Genomic DNA, 16,182 nt, shown 5'->3' on the forward strand with positions numbered 1-16,182 from the left:
GGCACGGGTGATTTATAAACAGATTTGAACACAGAGTTAATTAGGTCTTGAAAGCCATTTGGAACCACTGAAGGATTTTCAGTTGGGGAATGGATTGATCAGGTTTATTTTCATTAGGGAAGACATTAAACTAAAATGCAGTGAGCTAAACACTGTGGGAAAGATATTTGAATCAAAATGCTATTTTTTTTTTTTTTTTTTTTTTGGAGACAGAGTCTCGCTCTGTCACCCAGGTGGAGTGCAGCGGCACGATCTTGGCTCACTGGACCTCTGCCTCCCAGGTTCAAGAGACTCTCCTGCCTCAGCCTCCCGAGTAGCTGGGACTACAGGCGCGTGCCACTATACCCGGCTAGTTTTTGTGTTTTTAGTAGAGTAGGGGTTTTGCCATGTTGGCCAGGCTGGTCTCGAACTCCTGACCTAGGGTGATCCATCCACCTTGGCCTCCCAAAGTGCTGGGTTTACAGGCATGAGCCATCGCACCCGGCCTCAAAATGCTATCTTAAACTCCCAGTGTATAATTTGTTGCCATCAATGCTGAAAATCTAGTGTAGGTCTGGTGCTAACTTCAAAACAGGAAACTATTCATTTCTTTCCACTTTTTCACCAAGTGGGTGGAATCTGGTGTTGGGTCAAAAAACAGTGTCGTGGAAAGTCTAACCAGAACCAAGTGGCAGATCTCTCTTCCAACCCTGAGGGCAAAGTGCTTCATTTTCCTCTTGGACGTATTAATAAAATAATACATGCTAAAGGTCACAAAACCTTGTGAAATGATCACAGTTTAGTAATTCCCCCTGATGCAGATCTGTACCACTTATTTTCTAAACAGCTGTTAGAAAAGAAACAGGTTGAAAGAAAAACACCACCAAAGTCCAGATGAGCCTTCCTGACATCTGCAGCAGAGAGATGCTGAGTGACTCGAAACTAATGAAAATAAGTATGGTATTCTAACACAACAGTGGCTGTGACAGTAACTTACTTAAAATTTCCATTGACTAAGATAGTTGAAGGTCAGTGTCAGAATCCGCTTCAGACAGTAATACATCTAAATACAAAAAGTTTGTGTGTGTCTCGGTTTTCCCACTATACTACTTTGAAGGAGATATTTCCATGCAAATACTGTCCTCGTGTGGTCAGAACCAGTTACTTCAAAGAAGATATTCCAGTGGAATTTAAAATAATTTGTGTTACTATGGAAAGAGACAAAGTAAGTTAAATTATCATATTGTAATGGGTAAAAAAAAAAAGGGGGTTCATCTCCAAAATGATTTTTCCTTGGCAATCCCCAAAATTTTCTCTCTTTCTTTTGTGGCTTTCTCATTAAAATCAATTTTGCTGATTTCATTCCTGTAGAAAATTATGAAAGTATAAAACAATCACTGCAACCAGTGAAAGAGACTTGTTCGTTCTTTCATTTTCACTGCTGGACACACTTATCAAATGAGTATTTTAAAATTTATTCATCGATTCATTGATTGACACTTGGCATTTCCAACTCTGTGGCATTGTCAATGATACTGCAATAAACATTTTTCTGTGTCTCTGTGTATACACAGTTGTACATGCGTAAGAAATCCTCTTGTGTTCAGACCTAGAAAATTCAGGGTGGAAGGGTATTACATCTTCAGCCCTTACTAGAATGTGAGATTCTTCCCCAAAATGGTTGTACCAAATTACATTTCCATCAGCTGGGTACACTCGCCCAACTTCCTCACTCACATTCATCATGTTTTTTAACTTGTGTCAATCTGCGAGATGAGAAAACGATGTTTCAGTGTTGTTTTATGCATTTCCCTGATTACTTGTGAGGGGTTAAGCAGTTTTTCATGTTTCCTCTTTATCAATTTCCTGTTTATGTCTTTTGCCATTTTCTTACCGATTTGTAAAAGTTTTAATATATTGTAGACACTAATTACTAGTTATATAAGCTGCAAATATCTTCTACCACTCTAAGTCTCATCTTTCACTTTTATTATGTCTTTTGATAGGCTAATGTTAATTTCAATGTAGCCAAAATCATCAGTCTTTTCCTTTTTGGTTGATGTTTTTTGTATTTTGTGAAATCTCTCCCTACTCAAGATAATTAAGATATATTCTAAACAATTTAGTTTTGCATTTCATACTTCGTCTTTAATCCACTTGGAATTTTTTTGTATGATACAAGGGATCCAATTTTATTTTATTTGTTTCGAGATGGAGTTTCACTCTTGTCAGCTGGGCTGGAGTGCAGTGGCGCAATCTTAGCTCTCTGCAACCTCTGCCTCCTGGGTTCAAGCGATTCTCCTGTCTCCGCCTCTGGAGTAGCTGGGATTACAGGTGCCCGCCACCACGCCCAGCTAATTTTTGTATTTCTAGTAGAGATGGGGTTTCTCCATGTTGGCCATGCTGGTCTCGAACTCCTGACCTCAGGTGATCCACCTGGCTCAGCCTCCCAAAGTACTGCGATTACAGGTGTGAGCCACTGTGCTGGGCCTGTTTTGTTATTAATGACACTACAGTCCTCGCCCTTATCCAATTGTAAGGAAATAATTTCTGAAACATTGAACAGGCCCATGGTAAAGATTCAAGAGTTAAGACTTGAGAAAAATACAGGTTTTGGGATAACAGCTAGGCTCAAATCCCAAACTTAGCTTTCTCTAGCCACATGACCTAGGGCCAATGAGGCTGTATCCTCATTAATATATAACTAAGTAAAAAATTGTTGTAAGGACTAGAAGTAATATAAGAAAAGTGCCAGGCCAGGCACAGTGGCTCATGCCTGTAATCTCAGCACTTTGGGAGGCCAGGCAGGACCACTTGAGCCCAGGAGTTTAAGACCAGCCTAGGCAACACAGCAAAACCCTGTCTTACAAAAATTAAAAAATTAGCCGAGCATGGTGGCACACCCCTCTAGTCCCACTATGTGGGAAATGGAGGCAGGAGGATCATTTGAGCCCAGGAGTTTGAGGATACAGTGAGCTATGATCAAACCACTACACTCCAGTCTGGATGACAGAATGAGACTCTGTCTCTTAAGAAAAAAATGTACTTGCCTCTGAGGTCTTAGTTGTGTTCCAGATGGTTAATAGTCATCTGTAATATGATAATACTATTACAACAATTACTATCAGATAAACACAGTATAGTTCTGAGTTAAATCATTTTTATTTTGCCAATTTGTAAATTTAATGTATACAACCAAACCTGAATGATCTTGCTGATTCTTAAAAAGCCTGCAATGTTTCAGGTAGTCCTCATTGTTCACCATTCCCACTTAGGAGTAAGATTCTGCAGTTATCTTTTGCTTAGCTTCCTGTATTCTTATTGCATATGTTAACTCAAAAATCGTAAGATCTATAGATTTAGAAAAGGAGAGACTTTGTTTCTTATAAGGAGTTACAGCCTGCAAGGTGGCCATTCTGCAGGCTGGGAAGCATGCCTCCAGCCAAGACCACATACAGACACTTCAGAGGAGGAGCTACAGTAGGAACTTTATGCTGAACAGGTTGGCTAAACACACATATTCAACAAGTTAGAGGAGCGGCTATGAATATGCATGAAGGTGGTCTTGACACATGCATATTAAACAAATATGCATGTTTAACAGACAACCCATGTTCACTTTGGGGTGGAGACTTAACATTTAAATGTATTACAATTAGGTCCTATATCGCAAAACATCTTTTCACGACAGAAAGGTACGTAAGCATGCAATCACTGTACACTGGCCAGAACTAGTCCATGGTCAGCGACCTTATCAGGAGAGTTACTGAAATCGATGAAAGCTGTATTTACGGCTGGTGGGACAGGGTTGTTAGTGTCTGGTGGTCGATGAGTTGCAAATTGTTTTAATATTGTGAGGCCAGTGCTTGTTCAGCTGCTAAAGAAAAAGAAAAACCTTGAAGCATAGTGAGAACATAGTTTATTTTATAAGTGTAGGGATGCATGACTTTTAACCCTTGCCTGGCATGGGCTTACGTCCTGTTTATACTTTGGTATCTTACTGCCATGGAGTCAGTTCCATCAGTCTTATCATCTCCGTGTTTTTAATTAATTTATTTTTGAGACACAGTTTCACTCTTGTCGCCCAGGCTGGAGAGCAATGGCACGATCTCCACTCACTGCAACCTCCGCCTCCCGGGTTCAAACGATTCTCCTGCCTCAGCCTCCCAAGTAGCTGGGATTACAGGTGTGTGCCACCACGCCCGGCTAATTTTTGTAATTTTTAGTAGAGAAAGGGTTTCACCATGTTTGCCAGACCTCAGGTGATCCACCTGCTTCGGCCTCCCAAGTGCTGGGATTACTTACAGGTGTGAGCCACCGCTCCCGGCCTCTATTTTGTGTGGCCAGTCAGCTGTCTCCTCTAAATCACAAAAGGGGGAGGGTATAACCAGCTCCATCTGACCTCCCATCCCGTTATGTCTGGCCACTCGGTTGCTAAGATTTTTCTGGTGTCTCCTTGGCGAAAAGGGGGTCTGTTCAGTTATTGGAGGGCTTAAGATTTTAAATTTACAGACTTCGAAGAAGGGAACAAGATACACGTGTAAGGGAATAAGAGGAAGTTACCCCGAGTCTGAGTCAGTGCTTCCTTCTCCACCGTGTAACTCCAACTTAAGAGTTACTGCCACTCGGCTTTTATTGGCCACGTCTCTCCTGGGAAGGGAGGCAAGGGACGAAATGGCGAGGGAGACATGGTTTTTGCTAGGGAAGCCTCGGCCCAGGACGCAGCGCCACCCGTTTTCCAATCAGCGCCGCGAACTGCATTCCTCCTAGGTCTCTTTCAGTAGAGACCTTTTAATAATAAATACTATTACTTTTCTTTACAATTCACACTTGCGGTCATTATTTCAGTCGAGCTTTTCAACAGCTCTGTGAGATAGGTATTATTTCTATTTCGGAGAAGAGAGAGCAGTGCCCTTGAGCCACAGGGCTCATACATCGGAGCCTATCACCACTCCGAATCTTAATCTCCCGGGATGACCGCAGACCGGCGGCCCAGGACCACTGCTCCAGCCGTTTCCCCAGGTAATCCACCTGCCTTGGGTTACCTTTTCGCGCGGCCCAGTTAGCCGCAACCAGCCGCCATTTACCCGCTTTCCCCAAACCAGGAAAACCACAGAAACGCAGGTGCGCGGCCAGTCTCTTCCACGCCTGGGAGCGCAGAGCTTACAGACCTAGGCCGCCCAAGTCCCCTCACCCCAAGGGCTACCCAAGAACCCCGACTAGCCTGTTTGGCTGACTCAGGCGCCCAACGCCCACCCGAACTCAGTCGCCACAGAAATTCCCTACTACCAGCTCGCCCGCCCGGTGTTCACAGGCCGCTCTAGCCGGGGTCAGAGAGACCGCAGTCTCGTTGCTCCCGGCTTGACGTCATCGGCAAGCGCCGCAGCGCAGTGGCGGGCACGCGCAGCCGAGAAGATGTCTCCGACGCCGCCGCTCTTCAGTTTGCCCGAAGCGCGGACGCGGTTTACGGTGAGCTGTAGGCGGGAGGGTGCAGGCCTGACCCGGCGCTATGCTTTGCCCTCTTCTCCCTGAAATTACTCGAATTTTGCCCTGGGGTAAAGCGAGACAGAGGTGTGTCCGCCTCAGCGTCCGCTCCGGGCCCCGTCGTGGGTTGAGGGGTAGGGAAAGACGCGCTACCCGCCTCTTCTTTGCGGGCTGGGCTGTCAGCCTCCGCCCACCCGCCAGCGGGTCCCCGGACTCCGCGTGCTGGGCGCGTCGGCTCCCCGCTTGGAGTGCCCACCTGCAGACTACTTCTGGTCGGGTCTATCCCCTCAGCTCGTTTAGTGGGGCAGGTGTCTCGAGAAGGGGAAGGGGAGCTGCTGGAGGGGGCGGGTGGGAGTGGTTTCAGTCCAAAGACCTGGCTCCCGCCCCAGCCTTCCGAGCTGCCAAGTGCTTGTTCCCGCCGTCTCTTCACCACCCCTTAACCCACCGTGTCTCCTCCTAAGAGATCAATGAGGAGATCCTAAGCGGGAAAACGCAGATAGAGCACCTTGGGAAGGGTAACTAGATGCTATTTTATTCTTGCTCAATGTGGAAGGGTGGTTTTGAGCATTTGGTAAACCCTTGACAGCGCACTTTCTCATTTAACTATTAGAGTAACACTGTGAAGCAGGCTAAGTTGATTATTCCTGGTATATGAGATAGAAGCTGACATCCCCAAAAAACTTGTGACTTCACTCGTTTTTCTGACTTTAGACACTGTATTCTTTTTATGTTGCTCGTCACGGCAACGTAAGTATGAAGAACACTTTTAAGTTACCTGACTCTATTAGTCTCTAGCATTTGCACCAACATTTCAAGGCATTCAACTACTCAGGTATTCAGCTGTGGTTAGGTAGTTATAGGGATGCCAGGATTAAAATTCTGTGAAAGAAAAATTCATCCTTTGTAGTAAGTAGTTTTCTTGTTTATGTGTGTGTGTATATATATGTATATATACACACACTTTTTTTAATGGGTTATATTTTGTGTATGTCATCATAATCGTTTTCCTTGTGTGCATTTTGCTGCAATCTCTGGTGCTTTGAAAGCCTGCTAAGAGTAACTGTTAGGACTATCCAAGATCATATTAGCGGCTGGGCGCGGTGGCTCACGCCTGTAAATCCAGTACTTTGGGAGGCGGAGGCGGGCAGATCACCTGAGGTCAGGAGTTCAAGGTCAGCCTGGCCAACATGGCGAAACCCTGTCTCTACTAAAAGTACAAAAATTAGCCAGGCGTGGTGGTGGGCGCCTGTAATCCCATCTACTTGGGAGGCTGAGGCAGGAGAATCGCTTGAACCCAGACAGCGGAGGTTGCAGTGAGCCAAGATCATGCCAGTGCACAATACCTGGGCAACAGAGGGAGGCTCCATCTCAAAAAAACAAACAAAAAAATTCGTACTAGCCCTGAAAAGGACCATTAAATTGGAGATCATCTAGTTCAGTGTTTCTCAAGCTTCTTGTGAAATGCAGATTCTGGCTCAGTAAGTCTGGAAGGGGGCCTGAGATTCTGCATTTCTACCAGCTTCCTAGATGATGCCGCTACCGCTGCTGCTGGTAGTAAAAATCTACAGCAACCCTCTATTTAACTGGTGATGAAAATGAAGCACAAGGAGATAAAGGGACAGGCCCTAAATTACTCAGCCTGTTAGTGGCAGAGCAAGGAATGGACACGTTTTGGATAAATGTAATTCCTGTGAGGTAATAAGATGACTTTCTAAGTGTATGTGAGTGTTCATAGAATGAATGCCTTTTGCAGTATTTTTGTCTTTAAGTTATGATTCCTTTAAGACAATCTGCAGATTGTCAGCATGATTTTATTGAGTGCTGCATATCGGGGACTGAACAAGATTCCTAGAGGAGGCAAGACTTGACCTGGGTGTGGAAGAATGGGTAGAATTTGGATGAGCAGGTAGGAAGAGCAACATGAATGTGTGAATACGCTAGAATGAGTTTGATAGAAAATGATGAAAAATGACTAGATTTTAGTGCAAAGTATGTGTTAGGGAGTATTGGGAATTAAGGTTGGGTAAATTGAGTGGGATAACATTATCAAGGACCTTGAGGAAGCTATGAAGCTTCAAAACTAAAACGTGCAAATAAGGAGCCATTTAGATATTTTTTTTTTTAACACAATACTGTCATGAATATGATATTTAAAGAGATAGTAGGAGGGAAAACCTAGAATGAAAAAGCCCAGCAAGGAAGCTCTTGCCAAATTTAAAGTGATGAGTATCCATATCATTAAGTAGCGTTGGAATAAGGATTACTGAGAGAATGACTGATAGGTAATTTTTCCCAGGTATAAGCTTTTTTTAGTTAGAAAAATACACTATCAATGAATGATATATTTTTCAGCAAATAAGCAGAATCTTTACAAGTATTTGCCATTTTAATTTTTTTTAGAAGTCTACCAGAGAGGCCTTGAACAACAAAAACATCAAGCCATTGTTAAGTACCTTCAGCCAGGTACCTGGCAGGTAAGGCATTGATATCTATGAAAACTACTTGCCTGAATCTTTATACATACCCTGAGCTGTTTGAAAAATGAGGATGTCTTTTGTTTTTAATAGTGAAAATGAAAAAAAATGTACCCTTGACCAAGCTTTCAGAGGTGTTCTAGAAGAAGAAATTGTAAGTATGTTTTTCCATTGTTAAAATTTTGCTGACAAATTAATAAACGATCTTATTTAAAAATTGCTTTTTTTCTTAGAATGGATATTTAAACATCTTTTTTTAGAGTAAGCTTTCTGCTTTGTAAAAGTTGACTTGACAGTATACGAGTTCTGTAAGGATTTTGATAGCACAGGTACATTCTCAGGGTTTGGTTTAATAAATGACAAGAGCCCTGTCCAAGTGAGATAAGAAAAATTGACATGAGGTCTTAGGAAGAACTAGAGGTGAAGGTGGGCTCTCTCACTTTCCCATGTAAACAGTGACACATCCTGTAGTGGCATGAAAGGTCTAGTCCAAGAATATTTAGCTTAGGAGCTGGGATTCCATTCCCTCATTTTCCTCTGGCATCCTCCTCATCAGTAAACTTACGTAAATAAGGGCTCTTCAACTTCACTAGAGAAGTCTAACCATGAAAAATCTGAATTTATTTACCAATAATGGGGCACCTTATGAAAGGAAAAGTTTCAACAGTTTATTCTTGGTCAAGCAAAGGTTGAGTCCCCAAAAGCTATATTCCCTTCTATTGGCCGTAATACAGTGTCCCTTTCTCTCAGACAATTCTGATTCAAAAATGATTCTTTCCTTTTCTTCCATTGAAAGGCATTGGGCAAGTTATTTTCCTTTTCTGTGCTTCAGTTTCTTTTGAAAGGGGAGATACCGTTCTTTCAGTGTTATTGTATATGAAACAGCACTTAATGAACGCTCAGTAAATGCTGGTTATTATAATTTTATAAAACCTAAGCACTGCCTTCCTTCTATTAAAACCACCCCTCAGACACATGGGTGTATTAGTAGTTAATTCCCCTAGCCCTGCCTTTGCCCTGTGCTACTGGCTGAGTTATAGCTTCAGCACTTCTGTCCTTGATTAGCTTATAGCCTTCATCTTACTAATATAACCGTTTTCCTGAGACCATTGGATTTTGAGTGAGTTACCTACCTGTTACTTAACATACTTCTACAACTACTGATTCTATATGTTACTGTTAAATTTTTGTAACTTCATATTAAAAAGTATTTTCTGTAAGAAATGTATTCCGTATTTGTGATAGTCAATATAATATCAGAGTACATGTGTTTACTGTTACCTAGTTTAGTCTGAACTCTTGCCCCTAAATTAAATTGTTTCTCCTCTGTTGGTAGATAAATCATTCATCATGTGAAAACGTTTTAGCTATTATTTCTCTTGCTATTGGGGGAGTAACTGAAGGTAAGTATGGTTCTGTTTTGTTTTGTTTAAAGTAGTCTTGGACATGACATGTTTTATTTAAAACGTCTTCTCCCCATACTTCTCCACATCTGATTTTGTTTATTCTTCAAGTTCTACCTGACTCCCAGCTTTGCCAAGAAGTCCCAATTGAATTAGTTCACTCTTATTTCTCATCTCTATTATGCAGTGCACATTTTGGCACTTTCTTTGTTCTCCAGTTGTTTTGTTCATTCAGTAAATCTTTATTGAGCATCTACTATGTGCCTGGTACTGAGCTAGGACCTGGAGATTCAATGGTGAATAAAACATATTCCCCTGCTTATGTGGAGCTAATGGAAGAAACAGATACAAGATGTGCATAGGACAGAGCTAGGACCTGGAGATTCAATGGTGAATAAAACATATTCCCCTGCTTATGTGGAGCTAATGGAAGAAACAGATGTATGCATGCCTTACTTTGGTGTAAGTACTATGGTCGAAGTGGGAATGAAGTGTAGTTAGAGGGAATAGAGCCAACATGTCTCTCTAAACTTCATTCTAAAGGAATCAGGAGAGATTTTAGAAAAGAACATGAGAACTAGAATGTGAAGTATGAAGAATTTGTCAGACATACTAAGAAGAGAGTAGCTAGAGAATTGTGTAGAGCAGGAGGAGGAGAGGACAATGAGAATGATGAGGAAAGAAGCTGGTTAGGTCCATTTATAAAGGGCATTAGGTGCCATACTAAAGAGCAGCTGCAGATGAATGATTCCATTTGAAGTGACTGCTGGCAGGAAAACTGGGCAGGGGCCTGTTAAAATGGCTGTATGCGATAGCTTTAGAAGACTGGGTAAACAATGCACATAGTACACAGTGCCTAACACATAATGGGAGCTCATTAAATACTTGCAGAAAGAAGAAATAAAAAATTAATTTATCAGCATTCTTCTTTAACAATTTGGTTAAAATACTCATTTAATTAATTCAAATAATGTATATGAAAACTCCTTTTTAATCTGTAAAGCATTATTCACATTGTGTTATTTTGATGCTTCTATTAAAAACTGGCACACACCTCCCAGTATAGGGGCAAACTATTTTGTGAACTTACGTTCATAAATTCACGTTGTTAAACTTTTATACAAGCTGCCTAATCATTCATTCATTCATTAGGCATTGTTAGGTAAGTTCCACAATGTAATGTTCCTGTCTAGTTTCAGTCAATTTTCAGTGTGTCCTTAGTTCATTGATTAACTTTATACATTACTCTTGTACAGCTGGTGATGTTTTTAATGAAGAAGTTGTACAAAGTCTAGTCTGTACTTGGAACTTTTGAGAAGGATAAGGACTTAAGAGCTTAAACTGTAAAGGCATAAATGCATTTTTATTTTAGGGAGAATTTTTCTTTTTGAGACAGATTATAATTGTTTGCTTATGTGACATGTTTTTAAATTATCCATAAATATATTTTGTTAAATTCAATTTGGCCGATATTTATTGAGCTTCTGTTTGGTGTGAGACACTACTGGTTAAAGCGTATGAAAATGCCTAACCTTAAAAAGCTCATAGTCTACATTCAAAGGTCACTGGTTAGGATGTGCCAAATGCTACAGTGTATTTATGTAGAGTGTGCTTCAAAAGCGTAGATGAAGTAGCCTGCTTCAAGGTACCAGAGTTATTTAGATGAGCAGACATTCACTCTGTGCTTAGAAAGATGGAGTTGAAATTTACCATGTGGTAAAGAGGAGGAAGAGTATTTACACAGAAAACAACATTGTAAACAAAACCATGGAAGGGTGAACATGTCATGGTGTTTGGGAGCTGCGGAGTGGGAACTAGGGAGGGATGTCTGTGGCCCAGGTAAGGGTAGAGAGAGATTGGTGTGGAAGCTGGGACACAGGTTGTGAAAGCTCTTGGGGGAATCACACTGTAACCCAGTGATTCCCAGACTTGCTGGCTCATCAGAACCACCAGTGAATCTATTTTTAGATGAGATTCCCAAACCTTGCTTAGTTCTACTGACTCAGAATTTTGGTAGTAGAATCTAGAAAAAGTTCTCTAATTATTAAATGTGAGTTAACTTATTCCAGGCTGTACTGCAGCTAAGGGCAGAGAGTATGCTTCTCAAATCTCTTGGATGTGCAGGGTATATAATATTGAATCTAAGTATTGTTCGGGACTTTCGAGGTCACCTAGTCCCGTCTCATCTCTGGCCTAGACCGCTTCCCTGCTGTAACATCCCTGATGGGTGGTCATTCAGCCTCTGCTGAATCATGCTCATTAGTGGAGCTCACTGTTTGAGTCCTGTTAGACAAGTGTGGTTATTGGTGTGTTCCCTTGTATTGAGCTGAAATCTGCTGTTTTATTCCACCACTGCTTTTCGGCAATATCCCTCACATCACATTCCAGATATGATCTTACTAGTGCAGAGTACAGCTGGAAAGATTTCTTCCTTTTTCTAGATATAGTGTATTAATGCACTGTTTTGGACTTAGATCACCCTAGATATTTTTCCCCATATACCATGCCTAAGTAACTACTTTTCTTAAACACTTATGAGTGTTAGTAAGTACCCATTGCCTTAAAATAGAAGGAAGAATGAGTAGGGATATAAAAGTATTTCTAGGTAGTCTGAATAGACTAAATAGACCTTTTCTTAAGAAAATCTTAATTTTGTTCTTTAAACAGTAACTTTCTATTTTTCCATTCTTTCCCCTGAAACAATACTGTTATTTTAAATGTTAAATCATAGTTAATATCAAATCTTGTTATTTTTTGAAGATAATCTTTTCAAATCACAAAGACAATTTAGCAACACTACAAAACATTTGGAAATGAGAAAAAGGGAAAACAGTACTCATAATTCCTCTACTTTTAAAAACCATTCATCTGGTATAATGGTTTTAGTTTCTATAGTCTTTTAAGAATTTTTTTATTGTCATAATCATATGTACATACAATTTTGAATCCTGCCTTTTTCACTTAGCATTATATCCTAAGCATTTTTCCAAGTTATTATAGTCGTTATAACCATCGTTTTTAATTGGCTGCATTATATTCTTTTGAATAGCTTAGTGGTGAAGAAAACAGACTGTGGAGCCAGACTGCCTGGGTTCGTATCCCAGCTCTACCACTTACTGGCTCTGTGATCTTGGGCAAGTTATTTAACCTCTCTGTGTCTCAGTTTTCCCATTCTATAAAATGCAAATAATGATATGCTCTACTTCATAGGGTTATAAGGATTAAATGTGTTAGTATATGTAAAGTACTTAGTGTGCCTGACATATAGTAAATGCTCTAGATCTTGTCAAGAATTATTGTCATCATTACTGAGTGCACATATCAAAAATTACTTAAATATGTCCTGTTTGGGGACTTGTAGGCTGCTTCCACTTCTTGTCCTTTTAAAACTTTGTTATGAGTAACAAAGTGTACCTTTTAAGATATTCTTCAGTATTATTTTTCATAGGCTGTTTTACTCTAATGTTTTTTTAAACTTTTAAACTGGCTTGTGCTCCACTTGAAGGTATTTGTACCGCATCTACACCTTTTGTATTGTTGGGAGATGTTTTGGATTGTCTTCCTTTGGATCAGTGTGACACAATATTCACTTTTGTGGAAAAAAATGTTGCTACCTGGAAATCAGTAAGTGCCTTAGTTTCTTTTCCTGCTAACTTTGTATTTCTGTAGATTCAGAGTTCTGAGGGTAGATTTAAAAAAAGAAATTATTTGTAGTATTGCTGATCGCCAACAAGTTTGTGCCTATGAAAAAATTATTTACTGCTGTCTGGGGAGAGCCAAGTAAAAACCATGTGTGGAGAAAAACTTGAAATACAAAATTTGATTTAATTTGAGTAATAAAAACTAACTTGAAAATTCACACTTTCACATGTTAAAAACAGTATCATGTTTTCTTATCTTATATCTGAAAATATTTTCATTTCGTTGAAAATGTTATTTGCTTTAAAAAAGTGAAAGTGGCATAGTAGATTCTCAGTGCATGTTAGTGTTCTTTAATATTTTACTTCCTGCAACTTATTGAAGAATGTGTAACAAGTTCAGAAGAAGAGTGATAATTTCCATCTTAATTTCAGAATACATTCTATTCTGCTGGGAAAAATTACTTACTACGTATGTGCAATGGTAAGTAATTGAGTGATTAAATGATAGCTTTTTAAAATGTAAATATGCCCAGAAAAACACGTGGTTGAATTAAATACCAGTGATAACATTTTAAAAATAGATTAGGTATCTGTATTTTTAACTAACAATCTGATTTATTAGAACTCATTCACTTTAAGCTGTTTTTGTTCTGGGCATAAACTTAATGAAAGTCAGAAACATGTAGTAAAGTTTGTCTTTTTCATGTCATATTGAACTTGTTTTGTTCCTAATTTCTAGTACTTTTTTGTGGCAGTGGTTTCTGCCCCCATTTTAAGAACTACTGCTTTAGGAAAATACTCTTGACATACTGGTTTAGAAACTTTTAGGTATGGTTGTAATAAACATAGAATTATCTTTTCTGTGTAACGTTCATTTTCATATATCGTTAGATCTCCTAAGAAGATTGTCTAAATCCCAGAATACGGTCTTCTGTGGACGGATTCAGCTCTTTCTCGCCAGGCTTTTCCCACTGTCTGAGAAATCAGGTAAGCTTTTATGCATTAAATGAGTTTTCTGCAGGAAAATCTTTTCCAGTTTTTAATAGATTAAAATCTGTCATGATAATGAGAAAAATAGTTCTAAAAAGTTGAAAGACATCATAGAAATTGTCACTTTATTTTCTTTTACTTATAAATAGTTATAGCAGTCCTAGTATATAATACAGGTAATCTTGAAACAAAGTCATGGATTCTTTTAAGTTCAAAGCTTATTAATGTACAATTGAATCACACTGAAACATGTAGATATAAACCGTCACATCCATATTTCATAATGTATGCCTATTTTTGTGTTTCCATTTTCTCTCTCTGTCACGACTACTTAGCTATATAGACTTCCTTTCACTTCTCTTTTTTAACAGATTTTTATTGTGAAATATAACGCTTATATAGAAAAGTACATAAAGCAAATAATAATGAAACAAATACTGTATAACCACTCTCTAGCTCCTGAAATGGGACATTGCTTATTCTCCAGAGCCTTCCCCCTCCCCAGTCGGTTCAGATATGCGAGATTTTAATATCTCATTGCTTCAGTTCTCTTTTTCTTAATGCTGGGCTAATATACCACCTATTTTATATGTTGTGAGGATTAAATGAATTAAAACACGTGAAGAGCTTACAGTAGTGCCTGAGTATGGTTAGTATACACATATGTCTTTCCTAGCTCTGGTCTCTGAGAGGGCCGCAGAAGTAGTGATACTCCAGTAGCAATGAGCACATCTTCTCAAATGTAGATCATGAGGTCAGGAGATCGAGACCATCCTGGCTAACCTGGTGAAACCCCGTCTCTACTAAAAAATACAAAAAACTAGCCGGGCGAGGTGGCGGGCGCCTGTAGTCCCAGCTACTTCGGAGGCTGAGGCAGGAGAATGGCGTAAACCCGGGAGGCGGAGCTTGCAGTGAGCTGAGATCCGGCCACTGCACTCCAGCCTGGGCAACAGAGCGAAAACTCTTTCCCAAAAAAAAAAAAAAAAAATCACTATGGTAGCTATAGCCTCATGAAATATATTTCTTAGATAACAGGACTTGAAAGTTGAAATAACCCTTTGATTCATTGGCTGCAAAATGGATGATGTATTAGCAGGCATGAAAACAACATTAATTTCCTTGTGCATCTCCATCAAAGCTCTTGGGTGACCAGGTGCATTGTGAATAAGCAATAACATTGTGAAAGGAGATCTTTTTTTTTTCTGAGCAGTAAGTCTCAACAGTGGCCTTAAAATGTTCAGTAAACCATGCTATAAACAGATGTGCTGTCATCAGGGTTTGTCTTTTTATGGATGGAGCCCAAGGCAGAGTAGATTTAGCATAATTCTCAGGAGCCCCAGGATTTTCAGAATGGTAAATGAACATTGGCTTCAACTTAAAGTCACCAGCTGCGTTAGCCCTTAACAAGAGAGTCAGCCTGTTCCTTGAAGGCAGGCAGTGACTTCTCTCTAGCTATGAAAGTCCTAGACAGCATCTTCCAATATCAGAATGTTTCATCTGCATTGAAAAATCTGTTAAGTGTAGACGCCTTCATCAATGTTCTTAGCTAGATCTTCTGATAACTTACTGCAGCTTCTCCATTGGTAGTTGCTGCTTCACCTTGTACTGTTATGTTACAGAGAGGGCTTTTTTCTTTAAACCTCTTAAACCAACTTCTGCTAGCTTCATACTTTTCTTCTGTGGTGTCCTCACCTCTCAGCCTTCACAGAATTGAAGAGAGTTAAAGCTTTTCTCTGGCTAGTTTGCTTGTCTGTCCAGACCACTTAGCCTTTCTCTGTATCAGCAGTAAGGCTGTTTTGCTTTCTTATCATTCATATGTTGACTGGAGTAGCACTTTTAACTTCCCTCAAGAACTTTATCTTTGCATTCACAGCTTGGCTGTTAAGCACAAGAGAAGTTTCAGCCTGTCTTGGCTTTTGATATGCTTTAATTACTAAGCTTAATCATTTCTAGGTTTTTATTTAAAGTGAGAGATGTGAGACTCTTCCCTTTACTTGACACTTAGAGTCCATTGTAGGGTTATTAGTTGGCCTAAATTCAATATTGTCTTGTCTCAGGGAATAAGGAGACCCAAGGAGAGAGAGAGAGTCATGGGAACGGTTGGTCAGTGAAGCAGTCAGAACACACACAGCATTTATTGATTAAATTTGCTGTCTTACCAGCTTGGGCAACATGGCAAAAACCCATCTCTACTAAAAATACAAAAAAATT

At 39.9% G+C, this 16,182-nt stretch overlaps 1 protein-coding gene across 1 annotated transcript in view; it reads left to right on the forward strand.

Moving 5' to 3' along the window:
- Positions 1-5,362: 5,362 nt before the first annotated feature.
- Positions 5,363-16,182, forward strand: part of THOC1 (THO complex 1) — a 51,605-nt gene continuing 40,785 nt past the window's right edge. The window contains exons 1-7 of the mRNA XM_011996343.1: positions 5,363-5,448; positions 7,864-7,937; positions 8,031-8,091; positions 9,274-9,340; positions 12,846-12,964; positions 13,414-13,462; positions 13,873-13,968. Of these exons, the coding sequence (XP_011851733.1) occupies positions 5,395-5,448; positions 7,864-7,937; positions 8,031-8,091; positions 9,274-9,340; positions 12,846-12,964; positions 13,414-13,462; positions 13,873-13,968 (520 nt within the window). The 5' untranslated portion in view covers positions 5,363-5,394. The remainder of the gene's footprint in view (positions 5,449-7,863; positions 7,938-8,030; positions 8,092-9,273; positions 9,341-12,845; positions 12,965-13,413; positions 13,463-13,872; positions 13,969-16,182) is intronic.

This window comes from Mandrillus leucophaeus, unplaced genomic scaffold (genome assembly GCF_000951045.1).
Source record: "Mandrillus leucophaeus isolate KB7577 unplaced genomic scaffold, Mleu.le_1.0 Scaffold51, whole genome shotgun sequence".
Taxonomy (NCBI): domain Eukaryota; kingdom Metazoa; phylum Chordata; class Mammalia; order Primates; family Cercopithecidae; genus Mandrillus; species Mandrillus leucophaeus.